Raw genomic sequence first — 18,416 nt, 5'->3', positions numbered from 1 at the left:
CACAGAGGTGCGCACGAATGGGAGCTGGGGAGCGCGCTGTCGGGCAGCTCGTGCGTTCTCCTGTCTCACACGCAGCCCCTCACAGACCATTAATTGAAGAGGTGGGTATGTTATAGGGCTGCTTCAAAAGGTCGCATGAGTCATAAGCTCATCCAACTGGCTGCAAAAATGTTTGAGAGAGATGAGGAGACAGCAGAGAGAGAGAGAGGGTTTTACTGCAGGCAAACAATGAGGAGCGAGATGTGGGAGACTCCCCCGGGTGCAATGTCTGTTTCTGGGCCCCCTGCTCTGCTCGGGCACTCGGGCAGCTGATGGGCAGGGCTCTCCCGGGGCAGGCAGCTGCGCTGGGTGGGGAAGGCTGCTCCTCGGCGGGGAGGGGGGGGGGGAACCGGGGGCTCGCTGAGGTGCCCCCGCCACGCACGGCGGGTGCGAGGATGATGCTCGGGGCGACATCCCGGAGGATGGGGGGGGGGGGGGGACAGCGGCTCCCGTCGGCGACGGGGAGAAGCGGGGCCGGAGGAGTCCCCGCCGGGTTTCGCCCCGGCACCACTCCCCCCCACCCCGCCCCGGTGCTATCCCCCGCGGGGGGCGGTTTCCCGGTGCCCCCCCTCCCCCCCACACCTCCCCCCTCGGCCCGCCCTCCGCTGCCCCCCGCCCCCGCCGCCCCCCTCGGCTGCCTTGGGCCGGGCGGCGCGGGGGAGGCGCCGCGAGAGATCCGCGCTCCCAGCCGCGGGCGCACGGCGGAGCCGCTCCGCTCCGCGCCGCCGCCGCCGCTCGGGCCATGCCGGCCGGGAGCCCCGGGGCTCTGCGGCCCCGCGATGCGCCGCCGCGGGGGCCCGGCTCGGCGCGGGCCGCGGGGGCATGAGGCGCCGGGCGCGGAGAGCGGCGGCGGCGCCGGCCCTTCCCCTGCGAGCCGCCGCCGTAGGATGAAGCAGCATGAGGATGTGTGACAGAGGCGTCCAGATGCTCATCACCACGGTGGGAGCCTTCGCAGCCTTCAGCCTGATGACCATCGCCGTGGGCACCGACTACTGGCTCTACTCGCGCGGCGTGTGCAGGACTAAGTCCGGCGGTGACAACGACACGAGCCGCAAGAACGAGGAGGTGATGACCCACTCGGGGCTCTGGAGGACGTGCTGCCTGGAAGGTACCGACCTCCCCCGGCCGCCCGCCGGGGCCCGGCCTCAGAAGTTCGGGGGAAGGCAGGGGTGCCCCGGACCCCCGCCCCACGGTCGGACCCCCCCCGCCCGGGGACGATGCGCTCGGCGGTGCCGCGCTGCGGGCGGGGGAAACTTTGCGGGCGGCTCCCGCGAGCAGAACGCGGGGTGCCGGGTGGGGGGGGGGGTTCCCCCCCCCGTGCCGGGAAGCGGTGCCGGCTGCCAGCGGCCGTGGTGCGTGCCCCGAGCGGCGGGGCTGGGGTTGGGCGGCCACAGGTCCCTTTCTCTCTCCGGGCCCCGGGGCTGCTTTAATGGGCATCGAGCGGTGAGCTTATCTCCGAGCCGCCCCCGCGGGGGCTCTGCGGGCATCGATAACGCGCTGCGCCCGCAGCCGCCCCCCAGCACCGGGGCCGGCCGTTCCCCGCCGAGCAGAACAGCGTCCTGCTGCTGCTGCCCCGCCGCTGCTCGGCCCTGAGTCCCACGGGGACCGCGCCCCACGGCCGTCACCCCGTCTGCCCTCGCAGCTCTGCCCCTGCAGCGGCTGCATCTCTCTGTTGTCCTGCAGCGCGTTCCTTCTGCTCCGGGGGTGCCGTCATCCCGAAGTTCCTGGTTCAGATTTATGTGAGCACCAACAGGCAGTGCTCAAACGCGAGCTTGAGTAGAGCCCAGGTGCTGGCACCTGTGCAGCAAAAAAATGGCCGATGGGATCACCCGAACTTTTAAAATGAACGGCAGGAGCTGGTGCCCTGAGTGCTAATGGGCTGCCCCCCCCCGCCCTGCGGCTCTGGGGGTGCTGAGCTCTCCCTGCCCCGGGAGAGGATCCCGGGCGAGCATGGCACCAAGCTGTGCCCACCGCCTCGGAAAGTTCTCGGTGAGTCACAGCCATGGCTGCAGAAATACTCTGCGTGCTCCTGTGCTCGGCCCTAGGCCCACTGTAGGCAGCCGGAGCTCTCCTATTGATTCAAGGAGGGTTTGGATCATGCTCTAATTCCATAATAAATAATTGGCGATAATCTGTCTCCCCTCTCAGGCTGAGGGAGCAGAGGAGGCAGCAGACAGGGCTGTGAGAGATGGGATCACTGAAGGCATGAGTAATTTCCAAAATTCTTATTTTTGCTGGCTGTGGTTTTCTTCAGTGAATGTTTTATTTTTCCCTCAATGCCATAAATCACTGCTTTGGAAAGAGCCAGTGCAACCCTGGTCTCTTGGGCACAGCGCACTCGGGAAAGGGCTCAGCGCTGAATCACGGGTCCTCGCCTGAGCGAGGCATGGGTGGGCAGGGGGCACTGAGCTGAAATCTGAGCAGGGAGGTCCCACTGGGGGGTCCCATCCCACCCTGTATCAGGGCAGCACATGGAGCTCGGATGCCCTGGTGCTGAGGGACACTTTGGTGCTGGGTGCAGAAACACCATGTGCCATGTTCTCCTGCTCAGGGCCATTCCTGCATTAGGGAGGGGCACGGGGGTGAGGGGATGGAGGGGGGAGGGAGGCAGGGCATCCCCTCCTGCTGGCAGAGCCTCAGCATTCTTCTGCTTCTGTGCATTCCTCACAGCTGGTTTGTGAAATAAGGAGGTGGTGAACCTGGGGTGCTGGGAGCACGCAGCACCGAGCAGAGCTCTGCGCTTTGAGGAGCGCCTGGGCCTGGAGATTTCCTCTGCTGACAGGGGTTTAGCACGCGCTGCGACAGAGGAATGAAGCGTCGCTCCACTCCTCGCCTGCTCTGCATGCACGCAGCAGATTATTGAAATGACTGAAGCGGCGCTGGGTGCGCGGCATCGCAGTGCTGTGTGAGCCCGTGGCAGCAGCACACAGCCCTGCGTGGGAGCTGCGTCACGTGGCTGCGCCGAGCCCGTGGCAGGAGCGGATAAATCTTGAATGAAGCCGCAGCGGAGCCGTGTGAGACACCCACGCCAGCAAACACAAATTAGCAGCTGCCTCGACAGCGAGAGCCCGGGCAGCGTTCACAGCTGCTGTGCTGGCGCAGCCTTTGCTGTACTGTACGTTGCGGTGTTTGGGTTGCACGCTGTGGGTCAGGGCTGGCTCCCTGGTGTGAAAGGTGACGGGGTGGGGAGGGCTGTGCAGGGAGCGGGCTGCCCCTACTTCCTCTGTGGGAACTGGGAAATGAAGTGCTTGGTGCTGTTGGAGCACCCTGAGTGCCGCTCAGCTCCTGCCTAGCAGGTGCACTGCCATCCCACTGGCCCTATCTGTCTGTCCATCCTGCTTTCCTCATCTGTCCTGCCAGGACATTTCTTTACCCCGTGTGCTGGTCCTTTGTCCCAGGCTTGAGTGGATGTGGGAGATGCAGTGTCCCTCTTGCCTGGACCAATCCTCACGTCCCACAGCAGCAGCAGGGCCACAGTGCATGACAGTGCCCATTTATCCCCACTGAACACTGAGAACTTTTATTGGGGTTTGTTCTTTTTCTTAGGGAAACTTGAGTAAAAATCCTTCTTTTGGATGTTGTCAGTGGGCAGCAGAGGGAGGGCTAGGACCTGCCTGCCCCAAGCAATTCCCAGAGCTGTGTTCCCTTTCAGCCAGGGCCCAACCACTGCTCCCACATCTCAGCCCCTCTGCCCAAACTGCTCCCACATCCCAATCCCACTGCAGCGCAGGAAATAAACTCAGTCCCTTCTTCAGTATGTCACATTGTGTGATTCCTGCTCCACCTCTTGCACTCTAACTCCGATCAGCAGGAATTCCTCCTGTGGGACAGCACCCTACTGGCTGCCCACCACCTCCCACATCCCTTCTGTGCTGCCATCTGTATGGCAACTGCAGCTCCAGAAGGCAAAGCCTTGGCCATGTCTCTGCAGAGTGGCTGAGGGTAACTGAACCCACCTCTGCACCCGTCCCCAGCACCCGACCCTCCTCTGACATTCCTGACTATTGCAGTTGGTCTTTTCCCTGCCATTTACACCTTCTATCCAAAATTCACTCATGTCATCATTAATATCCCCCACAAAGACACTGCTGTAGCCCAGTACTGTTTCAGTAACAGGTCCCACAGAGAAACATCCCATCGGAAGGCAATTCACAGTCTCTACAATTTGCTTAATTAAGCATAATACCATTCTTTTACTTCTTCAGGACAGCCAAATCAAATAGCTTGTGGAGTTCTGAATATGTTATGGTAATGCCCTCCTTTGCAGCCCAGCCCATACTGGACTGGGAGCAATGCAGCTCTGCTCCCCACGGGGCTGTTTCCACAGCCCTGGTGCCACACAGCCCCTCCACTGCCATTGCTCATGGGGATCTGCAGGGACTGATTAACCATAAAGTCAGCTGTTGTCCTCCAGAAACTCACCAGCATGCCAAGATCAATGAAAATCCCTTTTAGACCTTGGAAAACTCCTTAGCCTGTCCTCCCCGTGCTCCCAGGACAGAGTCCTTTAGCCCTGCCAGTTCTGGGTGCACATCTGAGGGCAGCTAGCCGGCATCCTCTCTGGTGGATCCCCAGCACAGCACGACAGTACCCAGTGCAGAAATCATTGGGCGTCACTTCTGCTCGTGACTGACAGCTGTACCGCTGCCACCCAGCAGTGATGTGGAGCTCCTTTCTTCTGACATGACTGAAGAATCAATCCTTGTATTACTCAACCCTGCAGGTTTATTTCAACCGATCCTGTTAGCTTGTATGATCCTCCATGTGCATGTGATAACTGCTGTTTCCAATAGCACAAGTCCCAGTTTTGGACTCTTCCAGTTGCAATTCTGAGTCCCTCTCTCTGGCAGCAGCTCGGGGTGCAGGGAGTTTCTGCCGTGGTTCCCCACTCACAGAGTTGGCTCTGCACTCTCCTCCCCCCCCTGCCTGTACCCAGAGCTCCTTTTGGCTCTGCAGAGCGGAGCTGCTCGCACTGAAGGCGGCAGTGGGCAGTGAGCAGCTGCTGCTGGCTGCCCACCAGCTCCTGGAGCCTCAAAGCCCTCTGAGTGAGGCCAAGCAGAGAATTTCCCCAAGGTGACAGCAATATTGTTTCTGTTAGAAAGTTATTATCTTTAATTTTTAAAAGTGCCAAGCAAACGTCCGTGAGATTGCAATCAGCCATGATGGAGCACATTTTTGTGCTATTCATTACCAGCAGGTATTTAAAGAGCCGCTCATCCTGTTCCTCTGTCTGGATGCCATCTGTGATGGGTTCTCACCAACACTCCAGCTGCCATTTAACACCTCTCCGTGGTGCTTAAACCCCACGTGGCTGTGCTGCCTGCACTGGGAGTGAGTGGAGCAATGGCCTCTGCCTGCACTACAAGGACGGGGAGCTGCAGTGGTGCAACAGGAATTAGGTACACTTCAAATGGAGCAATGGATGAGGGCAAGGAGGGCACATGGCACACCGCCTGATGTGGTTTATGCACTGCAGGTTTAACCCCATCCCTTCTGCCCCCATGGAACAGGCACATGGGGACAGGCTGGGCTTGTACATGGTGCTGGGGGCTGAGCAGGACTGGACAAAACCATTAAGCATAGGACTCAGATCAGAACCCTGACTTGGGCATCTCTAACTTTTGTCTTGTGGAAGGCTGTACTGCGGAAGCATTCATTTTGCTCCTCCAATAGACACGGCAATCAATCTGCCAGACCCCAGCCTCCTGCACACCCCTGTGCCTGTGCCAAGAGCCATAGGAACCCTTCTAGCCAGAGCTGAGCCACAACATCCCACTGTTGTCAGAGGATCCCACTCTGCTCCTGCCCTAGCTCTGCTCTGGGACAGGTGTGTGGAGCAGCGGGTGCTGCACTCACCTCGTGGGACGTGCAGCAGCTGTCAGCACACTGCTCCCATCATCCAGGGCAGCGTGGGGAGCCAGCTCCCACATTGCTGTGAGCAGCACGTGAGGAGTGAATGTATGCTATGAGCAGCTCGGGAGCAGGCGTTTTATTGCTGCATAGGCGTGGTGCAGAGTCTGTCATCTCGAGAGCTGCTCCTGTTTAATAGAGGTGGAAGGCTGAATCTGAATGAGGCTCAAAGTGTTTTTTTTCCCTGCAAGGTCACTGTCTCCATTACGGCTGTAAATAACTGGCGATGGCTCATGGAGGCGGCCAGCCCAAGTGTTTGGGCAGCCACCGTGATGGTGCCAGGTCTCCATGCCCAGTGTCCCTGCACTGGCTGGGCAGCAGGAGAGCAGCATTGCTGTGCAATGCAGGGTTACATGGCTGCTGGTGAATCACTTCTCTTCCCATGAGCTTTCTGCCTTTCATAATGTGCACCTGGAATCCGGTCTGGGTGAGTTCGCTGGTGTTGGTCCTAAGTGGGACACACAGCCCCTCAGCTCTGTTTCATGGGCTGCAACCCCCTGGCACAGCCACAGCCCTCTGCAGTGCCCACTCTATCTGAGATGAGGCGAGGTGACACAGTCATGATGTGCAACTGGCTCGGTGCTTCTGGCAGCCGAGTGGTGACTGTTCACATGGATCTCACCATGGATTTTTAATGAACACATGAGGTGCATTTTGTAAATAGGCATTGACATCTTTCTTTTTTCATGAAGATCGAAATTGCTCTCAAAATTCTATAAATGTGCTGTAATCCCATGGAAGAGAACTCCTTGTGACTGTGATTGGCCGCATTTTGGCCTGGGGCTTGGTGCTGGGGAGCAGGTCCCCACATCCTCTCCTCAAGGCTCCGCTCCTCCTGGTGTTGTGGCTGTTCACTGAAGGACGAGCACGCCGGGGAGCACATCACGCCGTGCAGTCCTCCAACTGTAATGAGGCACGGCTCGCTCCAGGGAGAGCAGCAGCGGGCATCCTGAGGTGTTCCTTTGATTAAGAAGACCCCTACTGTGATAAGGAGTGACAGTGCTGGGGTGACAATTGCTGTCCTCGCTCCATGCTCGTGCACATTGGAGCTCTGCAGAGGGGATGTTCCAGCATCTCCCCACAAGTGCTGCTCAGGGTGTGAGCCCAGTCTGGCTGGCTGGGATGCTTTGTGCATCTCCTTATTTGATGATTATATTTCTTTCCAACTATCTGATATAGAGCAGAGATTTTCCAAAATAGGAAGTTCAAGATAGGGAACACTCCATACTTTATACTGTCCAGCAGTGCCCCTACATTCAGGCACAGCATTTTCACAGCAGAATTACTGGGTGATGACTATGGGCCTGTTGGGGGCAGGAGGGGAAGTGATGCAGCACTGATTGAAACAAATGCTGCAGTGACCAGGTGCTCTGATGGCTAATGGGCATTCTGCATGTCCCAGGCTGCTGCACCTTCATCAAGATGCACACCTGGCTGTGACCATCAGCAAGTTAATGGTAGAGCTGCAGGGTCCTTCCCTCCAGCACTGCTTGTGGTATGAGCTGCAGTGTCCCATGCTCCTTTTGGAGCTCCTGGGGGTGGACTGTCATGAAAGCAGGGTTTTGCTCCCTGCTGGAATGTGTGCTGTGACAGCTGGGCTGTGCTTGTCTCCCTAACCCCTGCAGAATTCACTCGTGCACTGGCTGACTGCATTTGACAGGCTTGAAAATATCAGGGTTTGTTCGCAGTCATCGTGCACAGAGGCAGGAGGAATTATTATGGCTGCTGAGCAGGTAATGCTGCATGATGGTGTTCCCAGATACGGCGTGCTCCTTATCTCCTGACACCACAACCTGCTGACAAAACCCGGAGCTGTTGGGCTGCTGCCATCCCCACCTCAGGTGATGGGGATCACGCAGAGAGCTGGGTCAGGTGGGCAGGGTGAGGCAGGGAGCGGGCAGGACAAGTAGCAGGCAGGGATAGGAGCTTAAGCTCAGCAGCAGGAGGGCATCGTGCATCACTTGGTGTTGAGTGGTTCATGTTCTGTGTTGGGCAGTGGGGCAGGAGTGGAGTGACAGCTCAGGGCAGTGTGGGAAGGAGCAATGTGTGACTCAGCCTGAGCACAGCACAAACAAAAGGCGGCGTGTGAGGATGACATTTGTGCTCGTGCCTGACAAATGCTCGCTCTTCCAGTTTGTTTGGTGATTCAGTAATTGTCCCACTGTTGTACTTTTACTCTTAGTTCATGCCTGGATATGTAAAGGGAGGGGAAAGCAACCCCCCTGAGGTTACCAACGTTGTTGTTTAAGTGTTCCTGACTTTAATTTGTGCTGAGAGACCTTTGCCATGTCCTCATGTCTTGCACAGCCCCACGGTGCCAGTGCTGCCTTGGGGTGGGCAGGGAGCCCAGAGCACTCTGTGCCACCCAGCTGCTCTCACCCAACCTCTGGCAGCTGTCTGGGCTCTGATGCAGCAGCGGTGGTTGCATTACAACTGCCAGCACACAGCAATTCAGGGTGTGCTGTGCCCTGGCTGCCTGCTCTGTGTGAGAGGAGAGAAGAATAGAGACCCAGACCTTCCACCTTTCAGTGTTCTTTCAGCATCCGAAGGGGGTCTCTTAGACTCTGTAGCAGGATCTGTTGGGATAGGACAAGAAAAATGGTTTCAAACTGGAAGAGAGGAGGTTGAGACTGGATGTAAGGGGAAGAGTGCTTTATGCTCAGCACTGCGAAGCCTGCTCCTGGTGCTCAGCCTGTAGGATGCTCCCAATAATGGGGGAGTGAAGCTGCAGAGCTGCTCATCCCCACTGGGGCTGCAGTGCTGCCCTCTGCACCAAACGGGTTTGGATGGGCACGGCCGCTTTCAATGCTTCAGCTGAAATCCTGGAATGATTCTGTTGTTAGGGAGATGTGAGAAGGAGTATAATAATAATTCAAAAAATGAGGTGTTCGAGTGGCATTCCCACATCTGAAGCTGAAGTACTTAGCTTCAAATCAGTGCTATGAGAGAAAGAAAAAAGAAATTTAATATCACTTTTGCAAGGAAAACAGCCTGCCAAGCCTCCTCTCGGGCTAAATGTTCTTCAGAGATTGACTGTGCAGCTGTAAAAACTATCGATGAACTGTAAACATGAAAAGATCACCCCGCTCGTGGCCTGTCAGAAGCATTAGGTTGGAAATGCTCTGTGCTCCGCTCCAGCATGACTCACCGAGTCCTGAGCAAATGTGTTTATTTGTAAAGATCCCTCTTTCAGAAATAGTGACCTTTTTAATGCCTCATGCAGCGAGCTCAGAAATTCTAAATTGCCTTTTGGCATCTTCCTGGCCTCGCTGAAGCTCTGGCAGTGCTTTCCGTGGCGATTTACATATTTTTAGCCTTGATGTTCTGCACTGCGTGGCTCCTCTGAGAAGTGATTTACTTCTCACAGCCCTCAGAAAGAGGTGGAGGAGCCCCTTTTGTGCCCCCCCCCCCCGGCTCCCAGCCCTCCAGCCCTCGGTCCCTGTGAGTCCCCGTGTTCCCCACATCAGGGAACGACGTTGTGATGGTTTCTCTGCTCTTTGTTGCTGTCCTCTCTCAGCACTCCGCAGTTCTGAGCTGCTGATTTAAATGCAGAGTTGCGCGGATCCCCTCTCCCTTTTGTTGGGCACGCTTTTGTTTTCGTGGCTGTTTGCATACTAACCGGGCAGCTTTCCGATTGGTGCGAGCTCGTGTCTCAGTTGTGAAATCTGGGGGTAAAACACTTTTAAATCATCCTCTATTCACATCTGTGCTTTTATGCTCAAGTCCATTCTGCTTGGGATCATCATTGTTTTCCTCCCTGTGAACTGGCCGGTTAAAGCTCACAAATATACGATAGTGCCTGAACTTCGCTCTGTTTGCCCATAGGAAGTGTAATCAAGTCGTGATAGCCGGGACCTGAGCCGTAATTCTTAATGTCTTGATCCACTCCTCTTCAGCCGTCAGCGCAGAGCCCGAAGGAGCGCTCCCTGAGCGGAGGGGACGCGGTTCAGAGCTGTGAAATCGGCATTTGTGGGGTTTGGGGAATTCAGAGGGCACTTTAATACCGGCGAAGTGAAACCTCCCGTTCCCTATCATCACACAGCTTCCTCTCTTACTGTGAACGGGCACTTCGCAAGCCGCCGGTACGATCCGTCCTCTGGTTCAGCCCCGGGGTTGCATCAGCCACAGAGCACCGCGTCTCCTACCCCCTCTCCGAGTTATCTCTGGTTAAACAAGTGGCCGTTAATTCACACGGACGATGCCCAGGAGGTCTGTGCACTCCTGGCCCTTTTTTTTTTCCCCAGCTCGCCCTCTCTGGATGGCTTTTATCGCCGATTTTAGCATTCTGGTCGCGCGGCTCGCCTCGTAGGGTTCAGAGATGCACCGTGGGTCAGATGGACTCCCATAAATGAGCCGGTCCTGTCCCTCTTGTGCATTATCCTACCTCGTAGCCATGATGTGCAGGCAATTACAGCTCTGCCCTTTGCTCCCTGACACATCTGCCCCCTCCCCTCCCCCGCGCCTTGATGTGGTGCTGCAGGAGAGCTCTGCTGTGCCTTGCCTCCTCTTCCCTGCTCTGCTGCAGGTTTTCAGGCTGTGGGGCCGGGGAAGCTCTGTGCCCCCGAACCTGGCTGTCCCCTGGGGACAGCTCCCGGAGCCGCTGTGCAGAGATGCACAGGGGGCAAAGACCAAAGGAGAGAAAAAAGCACTGCGGACATACGGAGGTTGCGCACGAGTAAGAGAGCAGAAAAGGACGTGAGTTGCAACAGGTTGGCTGGGAAGCTGGCAGAAGGCAGCAGAAACGGTGGGGAAGAGCCTCAGCCCCTGTCCCGATGCGTGTGTGTGCTGCAGGCATGCTCAGCCCCAGTTCCCTCCTGCCTCTCTCTCTCATCATCTCTGAGCTGGTGATTTTTTTCTTTCAAATTCCTACAGTTGTATTAATTTAAAAGGATAAACTCAATCAGTGAAGCTCATTACTTTCCATCGCGTGGCTCATTTACATGGATTCTGGCTGCTTCAGCTCTTACTTTGCTATCATATGAACGTCAATTACTTTTTAAAATAAAAATCGATGTTTATTTGCTGTTGAAACAAGAAAAGGTTTCCTCCAAAATGCCACAGAGCCCAGTAGTGGCTGCTATGTGCCTCATGGGGGGTGGTTGAGCTCATCCCTCTGTCCCCTAAAAGGCCTTCATGTCCCTGCCCCCATCACTCGTCCCCATCCTCACCCACTGCAGAACTGGGCTGAGGGGGTCGATGTCATTGTAGGGCCTCTCTGGTTCCTGATGAGCTCCAGTGATGGAGAAGGAAACCTGGGGGGTGGCCTGAGAAGCTGCTCTGGAGCATTACCTGATTGCTTCTATTGTGAGAGCACCGAATCTGAGCCCTCAAAGAGTGCCAGAAATTACCCATCCTTTTCAAACTTTTTTCCTCCTCTATTATCAGAATTGTTTTGCTTTTCTGAACTGCCTTGTGTAGGTTGTAGCAACCCCACAGATTCCAGAATGGGAGATGATGAGTCACTGTCAAAATGTAGATTTTCTTTTTTTTTTCCTTTTAGCAATGCTGAGGGAATAAAGTCTGTGACACCCGGGCACTGGCACTCCCTGCAGCAGCAACATCTCCCAGCAGCCATGATGCCAGAGCCTGGCAGTGCCCATGGGGACACCCAGAGCCCACTGGTCACTGCCCAGCCCCAAGATGTGGGGTCACTGCTGGGCATGGGGCTGTTGCAGTGCTTTGGTTGCCCACATTTGAGCTCCTGCCTGAGCCAGAGTCCGCCCATCCAGCACCACAACCACACTGCTGCCTCTGCCACCTCCTTGCTGTTGCACTCCGTTAGTTTGACTTGGGGTTTTTCCACTGTTCAGAAAACCTTCAGAAAATACATAGCTGTGTAGGTGACAGCTGAGACATCAACCACCACCGGAGAGGGGGAGAGGGTGTGAAGAAGGGGGAGCCACATCCCATGCCATTACCCGACTGGGGACCTGGCACAGGGCCACTGTGGGGAGCAGAAATGTGGGGGGGGGCTGTGGTGCTAGGAGAGCAGTGTGCCATGCTGCAGGGAACCCATCTCAGCTGAGCAGCGTGGAGCAGAGGGCTTTTCCCAACCGTTGCACACACTAATCTTAGTTCAGCAGCTCGCCAGCAGGGTTCATGCAAGCAGACACCTTGTGAGGAGGCGTCAGGCTGCAGTCTGAAGGACCACAATTCGGATTCAGGGTGAGAAAACACCAGCCCTAAACCTGCTGTGTCCTCATCGCTTTGCACTGAGTGCACAGGGTGCAGCTCTCGGGCAGGCAGTTCTCAGCCCAGTGGCACCATGTGAAGCTGGGAAAGGGAAGGAGAAAACGAATCATTCCAACTCTGCAAGCATCTGGGTGGTGGGTGGGAGGTAAAAAAATAAAATGAGAGCCCTGGAGTTTGGATTCCTGGGAGATATTTTGGAATCTTGCTGGGAGCTGTGTGCCTCAGCATCTCTGAGGTTTGCCACAGGCGCACAGCACACGCGCTGCAGCTGAGCTCCAGGCTCTGTTCTCCATTCAGCTGGACAGGCTGTCTGTAGCTCTCCGGACAGTGCCAAGTGCTGGGTCTGATCTGGCAGCAGGACTGTGGCTCCTGCTGGGCTGAGCCCATCAAGCTGGGGTGCTGGTGGGAGCACTGTTCTCATTGAACAGCAGTGTTAACTCGGCTTCCCAAGCCCAGATTGTGCTTTGCACACTGAGCAGCAACAGCCACAGCGATTCCTGAAAGCTGTTCCACTGGATGAGAAGTAATGAGGTGTTAAAATTGCAACCAGAGCTCTTCACTCTTCTGGCTGCCCAGGTGAGGGTCTGTGTCCCTGGCTGTGTTAACGCTGCCAGCACTGTGAGAACAGTGCTTCTCCCAGCCCTCTGCGTGGCCCTCCCTGGGGAAAGGGCTGTGAGGGGAAACAGACCTGAGATAAAATCAATTAATTGCCTTTGCATTCTCTGATAAATGCAGCACAGAGAGTGCCTACATCAAAATTCAAATGAACTAAACCAGCAGCAACAGAAGGCTGAAAGGAAACATCGCCCCAGGAGCAGGGGGAGCAGAGGGCAGCACAAGGGGCGCGTGCAGTGGGGAGCTGTGGTATGGGGGGCGAATGGGGCTGAGGAACTGCATGGAGCACAGAGGGACTACAGTCCAAAATGCTGAATGCAAAATGTGTTCTGTGAGTTCATCTCTTTCAGGTTAGCTGTTCCACACAGACAGCACTGCCATGAGAGCAAGTCAGTGGGCCGATGTCTTTGCAGCTTGTGGTCCAGCTCTGCTGCAGCACGGTGCTATCCTGCAGGGCAGAGCAAAGGGACCCGGAGCGAGCAGCAGTGTGAGGGCAGCTCCTCCCCACGAGCACTGGGAGTCGGGGGCACGCAGCATTGCATTTGTTTGGAGTTTGGGACATTTTTGGTGTGTCAGGTGACTAAACGGTCACCATGGTAACAGTCATCAGTTAATGAACAGGATCCGACGTAAATGTCAGTGCGTGAAATAGATGCGGTGGAGCGGCAGCGTGGGGTGCGACGTGCCATGTCCCATGGGATGGGGATCAGAGCCAGGGCTGAGGAGTGTGGGGGCCCTGGGAGTGCTGCTCCTAAGCATGGGCAGTGGGCAGGAGCTCAGTCCTGCAGCTGAACAAAGGCTCTGTGCTGGCACTGGGAAAGTCACTTCTTTGGGTTTGTTTGTTTGTTTAATTATTTTTTAATCCATTCTCTGTTGCAAATGAAGTGTTTTGGTGGGTCAGGCAGTGCTGAAGCAGAGAGGTTGCAACTTCCAGCTTGGGAAGAGAGTCGATGCAGTACAGCTGTGCACACTCTGCTCCCTGGGCTGAGCAATGTGGCCCTGCTGTGCTGTCCTGCTGCTGCTCAGGACTCCACTCCTGACAGAGCTGATCTGTTGGGGTGTGCTGGGGAAGGCAGAGCTGCACGAGCAGAGCAGGTCAGGGGCTTCACTGGTATGGAGGCACCAAGATATGAAGTAAAACCTATGCTGGAACTTTGGCTCTTCCACCTGCTGACCCATCCCTGATTGAGAGTGGTGATATATCATAGTGGGACCTGATGTCAGGGTGCTGGCATTCAGTGTGGTTCTCCAGCTGGGTGGCAGGTGGGGAGGAAGGAGAGAAATACAGGGGGCAGCATGGGGGGCACAGGGAGAAGGAGATGCAGGAAGCCAAGAATTGGGGAGGAGGAGGAGGAGGTGACTGTGCCAGATGCGTTGTCCTCGCCATGCCTGGTGCTGCTTGCCACACTTGTGCCACCCCTTCTCAGCCCCCCCTGTGCCCACAGTTCCCAAAGCAACGGGAGCAGGCGCTTCTCCCTCCGATGCTGCGTCTCTGCTCCGATGACAGCTTGCCACCTCCAGAGCTTCATCGCCAGGCTTTAATTGATGCCTGTCACGATGCTCAGCTCCCCCAAGCCCAGAGCTGGAGCTGATAGGGATGGGGTACGGCAGGGAGTAGCATGCCTTGTGATGGCTTTGGGTAGGCCAGGAGCACGTGGTGCACCCTTATGGGCGGGGACAGGTCCCCAGGACCTGCAGTGCCACTATCTGCACTGGGTCAAACTCTGTGTGAGCATTACAGGAGCCATAATCCAAATGGATCCCTCCCATCTTACCCTGCACTTTCACTTCAGAGAAGACACGCTCCATGCCTCAGTTTCCCCATGAGTAACATCAAGAAAAACACTTGTCAACATCTGTGCACATTCCTGCACTAACATTTGCTGCTCACTTCGGGGGTGGCAGCTCTGTGGGTCCTGCAGGCTCTCTCTCCATGCTCACCCCCTGCAGCATGGCCACTCTGCAGCACATCACCTGGCAGGAATGGGCTTATCCTTGGCTTCCTCATCCTGTGGCACAGCCACATCACTTTGGCACAGGAGAGAGCTGGGCCCTGAAGCACAGCAAGGAGGGAGCCAAAGCAAACAGGCAAGCACTTAGAGGTGAAATGCTTTTGTTTTGCTTCAGAGGCAGGAGGGAATGGAGAGGACCAAAAAAACAAAGCCTTCTTTCCCAAATGCTAAGTGGGAGGCCACCAGCTGCAGAGCATCTGCTGCCACAGGCCCTCCTAGCAGCTGTATAGGTCTGAAGGCCCCACCTTGTGTCTCCCCAGGAACCTTCCGAGGAGTCTGCAAGAAGATCGACCACTTTCCTGAGGATGCAGACTACGAGCAGGACACAGCTGAATACCTCCTCCGTGAGTCTGTGCTCCCCCAGTGCATCCCACAGCTCCCAGCCAGTGCAGCCCTAGGGTCACGGCATGGGACCCCAGTGCTGGGGTGAGAACAATCCCCCCCAGCACCTTCTGAGCCCTTTTCTCAAATGTGGGGCACAAAGGTGCAAACTGCCAGCCTCCGGGGGAAGGTGAATGCACACAAGGCATACCCTGGCAGAGCAGGGAGTGCAAATGTGCAACACCCAGCTCGTCAGCAAACATGCCCGTGTCAGGCTGAGAAGTCTGCCTGGCACATTGGGTGGGTACTGCAGGCACAGGGATCCCCCAGCAGTGCTGCAGCTCTGCGGGGAGCACCGCTCTGCACACCCATCTAAGGCAGGATGTGTCTAATGGAGTTGGTTTGCCATTTTAGTGGATGAGCGTTTAAGCTCTTCTCCCACCCCCTCCCACAGTTAAAACAAAAAAAGTCTATTTTAAAGCCCCCAGAATGGCATTTTAATGGGGCTTCTCTGTATTACTGTGCATTTAATATGGGCCCTAAGAGAAAGGCATGAGAGCCCAAATCAAGGCACAGTGTATTTTAGGTGCCTTTGCTTTAAAAGCAGGGAGGAATTTGCTGCATTAATTGCTCTTTGCAGACAGTTTGGAGGCTGAACTTCTGTAAGGGTGAACAGAAAGGAGCCCTCTCAGAGTAGTGACTCCTGAGATCTGATATCCATAGGGCCATAGCAGCAGCCTGGGTTCCAGCCCAGTGTGGGCCGGAGCCCAGCAGAGCCCAGAGTCTCTCAGCCTCTGCCCTGTCCTTACCCCGCAGGTGCTGTCAGAGCCTCCAGCATCTTTCCCATCCTCAGCGTGGGCCTGCTCTTCTTCGGGGGGCTGTGCGTGGCAGCCAGTGAATTCTACAAGAGCAAACACAACGTCATCCTCAGCGCTGGCATCTTCTTCGTCTCAGCAGGTGGGGGGCTCTGGGCTTGCTGGGGGGCACAGGGGCTGGGGGCAGGTCAGGGTCCCCACGACCCACACCATAGGAAGCTCAGCTGTGGAGCTGTCCCAGGAGCATTTGGGAAAACACACTCAGTGCCAGCGAGAGTCCAACACAGGGCAGGTTTTGCAGGATCTGCCCTCAGCACCGTGAAGCCCACAGTGCTGGGCAGCAGGTGGAGGAGCTGCTGCAGTCCTGCAAGAGAAACAACTCTTCCTGCAGAGCAGCACCGTCAGGACTGCTCCTCTCAGTGCACAGCTCCCCAGCACTTCCACTGATTGTTTGATGACAATGTCTTTGTCTCAAGGAACTGCTCTATTTTGTGTTTTTCTTCTCCCCACAAAGAGACAAATTACTTTCCCTCTCTGGCTGGAAGGAGCCGCTGATGCAGATGAGAAAACAGCAGAAAAAACTTAATCGATTCATTAAGTAAATACAGAAATGTATCAGCAGCTTCCCAGCCCCGCAGCTCTGCCGGCAGTGCAGAAATTGCCCAAATCCCAAAGAAAATCTTTGGGCTCCACCAGGAATTGAGAGACAGAGTCGCTTTGCTTCGTTCAGCTCTCATCCCAGGGGACCGGGGCTGGCCCTGCGGGGATGCTGCCAGCCCCATCCCCCTCCTCCTCCCACAGGTCTCAGCAACATCATCGGGATCATCGTCTACATCTCGGCCAATGCGGGGGACCCGGGGCAGAGCGACTCCAAGAAGAGCTACTCCTACGGCTGGTCCTTCTACTTTGGCGCGCTGTCCTTCATCATCGCTGAGATGGTGGGGGTGATCGCCGTGCACATGTACATCGAGAAGCACCGCCAGATCCGTGCCAGATCCCACTCGGAGCTGCTGAAGCGGTCGGCATTCACCCGCCTTCCCCCGTACCGGTATCGCTTCCGCCGGCGGTCCAGCTCGCGCTCCACCGAGCCGCGCTCCCGGGACATGTCGCCCATCAGCAAGGGCTTCGGCACCATCCCCTCCACCGACATCTCCATGTTCACCCTCTCCAGGGATCCGTCCAAGGTCACCATGGGGACGCTGCTCAACTCAGAGCGGGACCACGGTTTTTTACAGGTCCACAACTCCATCCCCAAAGAGTTCAAGGAGTCTTTGCACAACAACCCGGCCAACAGACGAACCACGCCGGTCTGAGCCCCGCCGCTGGGCACGTGTACAGAGGTGTTTTGTCAGGCTGCATGACATGATCCTCGTGACGGTGTAACCCATGAAACCCCATTTTTAAGGGCACCCCAACGAGCTCCCTGTGCCCCTGTCCCCAGGTGCCATCCTGGGGGATGCCGGGCTGGGACGCGCTGTCCTGGTGGGGACAGCCCCAGCACCCCAAGGGCAGGTTGGGGGATTCCCAAAGCCACCATCGTTAATGTTGATAATAACCGCAGTGTTCCCTTAGCTGTATGTCCCACTGGAAATGCTGGCGACAGCCCTGTCTGTGAGAACCCGTCGGGTCGTTACTCCCAGCGGAACGCCTGGAGCCCCGAGCTGGCAGCGCTGCTCATGGTCTTGAAACCGCGTCCCGTTGTGGTGGGTGGAGTGCTCGGGATGGGCTTCTTTATGGTGTTTCGTGCATGCATTAAATAGCTTGGAATTCAATTTTGTCATGTCAGGTTGGAAGAAACATCCTTTTGCAATTTTCTGTGGTCTTGAAAGGGCTTCTTTCTTTCCTCCATTCTTTCTTTCTTCCTTTTGGTGCATTCAGACCATGAAAGGACTCAGGAGCAAAATTTCTCCAATGACTGGTAGCAATTAGCCAGCATTCAATTAACCTCTAACGTTGCAAGAAAATGAAATAATTCCTGAAAATTAATACCCTCACAGTCACAGATTACTGTCTGGGTACAATCAAGGAGGCAATGCTTGACCTGGTCACGGTGAGAAGAATCTGGGATTATGACTGGGCCTTGGCTGTGCTGATGGTGTGTGGTTCTACAATGAATATGACCAGGAGATGAATGGGAAAAATAACAATAAAGTCATCTAGTTTGGCAAGCAAGTTCCTTGGCTGAATAGGTGATGTGTGCTGTAGCACCAAGGATCACACACAGCATCTCACTGGAGCTGCACCCCATGCAGCTTCAAGCTCTCCCATGGGGCAGTTGAGGGGCCCGGGAGGACTGCATGGGGAGGGGGCTTCACCAGGTCCAAGTATTTCTGGGTGTAGTGGGAGTCCCTATGCTGCTGGGCTCTGCAAGAGGCCAAGGGGTTGGCTTTGATCTCTGAGCCGTGTCCCTCGCCGGAGCAGGGCTCACCTGGAGGGAGAAGGGCCTGAAGCTGCTCCTAGAGCTGTGCAATTACTGGAAGCCTCACGTAACTTCCCGACTAAAATGACAGAT

The 18,416-nt window shown here is 56.1% G+C and overlaps 1 protein-coding gene across 1 annotated transcript; it reads left to right on the top strand.

The window, feature by feature from the left end:
- The first annotated feature begins 745 nt into the window (after positions 1–745).
- On the top strand, positions 746–18,064 carry CACNG3 (calcium voltage-gated channel auxiliary subunit gamma 3). Its single transcript, XM_065733039.1, has 4 exons — positions 746–1,147; positions 15,029–15,112; positions 15,906–16,046; positions 16,706–18,064. The coding sequence occupies exons 1-4, from the start codon at positions 937–939 to the stop codon at positions 17,215–17,217; spliced, it is 948 nt and encodes a 315-aa protein (XP_065589111.1). The 5' UTR covers positions 746–936; the 3' UTR covers positions 17,218–18,064.
- Positions 18,065–18,416: the final 352 nt, after the last annotated feature.

The sequence above is a fragment of the Cyrtonyx montezumae genome, unplaced genomic scaffold (assembly GCF_038088225.1).
Source record: "Cyrtonyx montezumae isolate F1298 unplaced genomic scaffold, pur_monq_1.0 scaffold_16, whole genome shotgun sequence".
Classification (NCBI taxonomy): Eukaryota; Metazoa; Chordata; class Aves; order Galliformes; family Odontophoridae; genus Cyrtonyx; species Cyrtonyx montezumae.
Note: the sequence above shows the minus strand (reverse complement) of the source record. Positions and strands in the feature narration are given on the sequence as shown.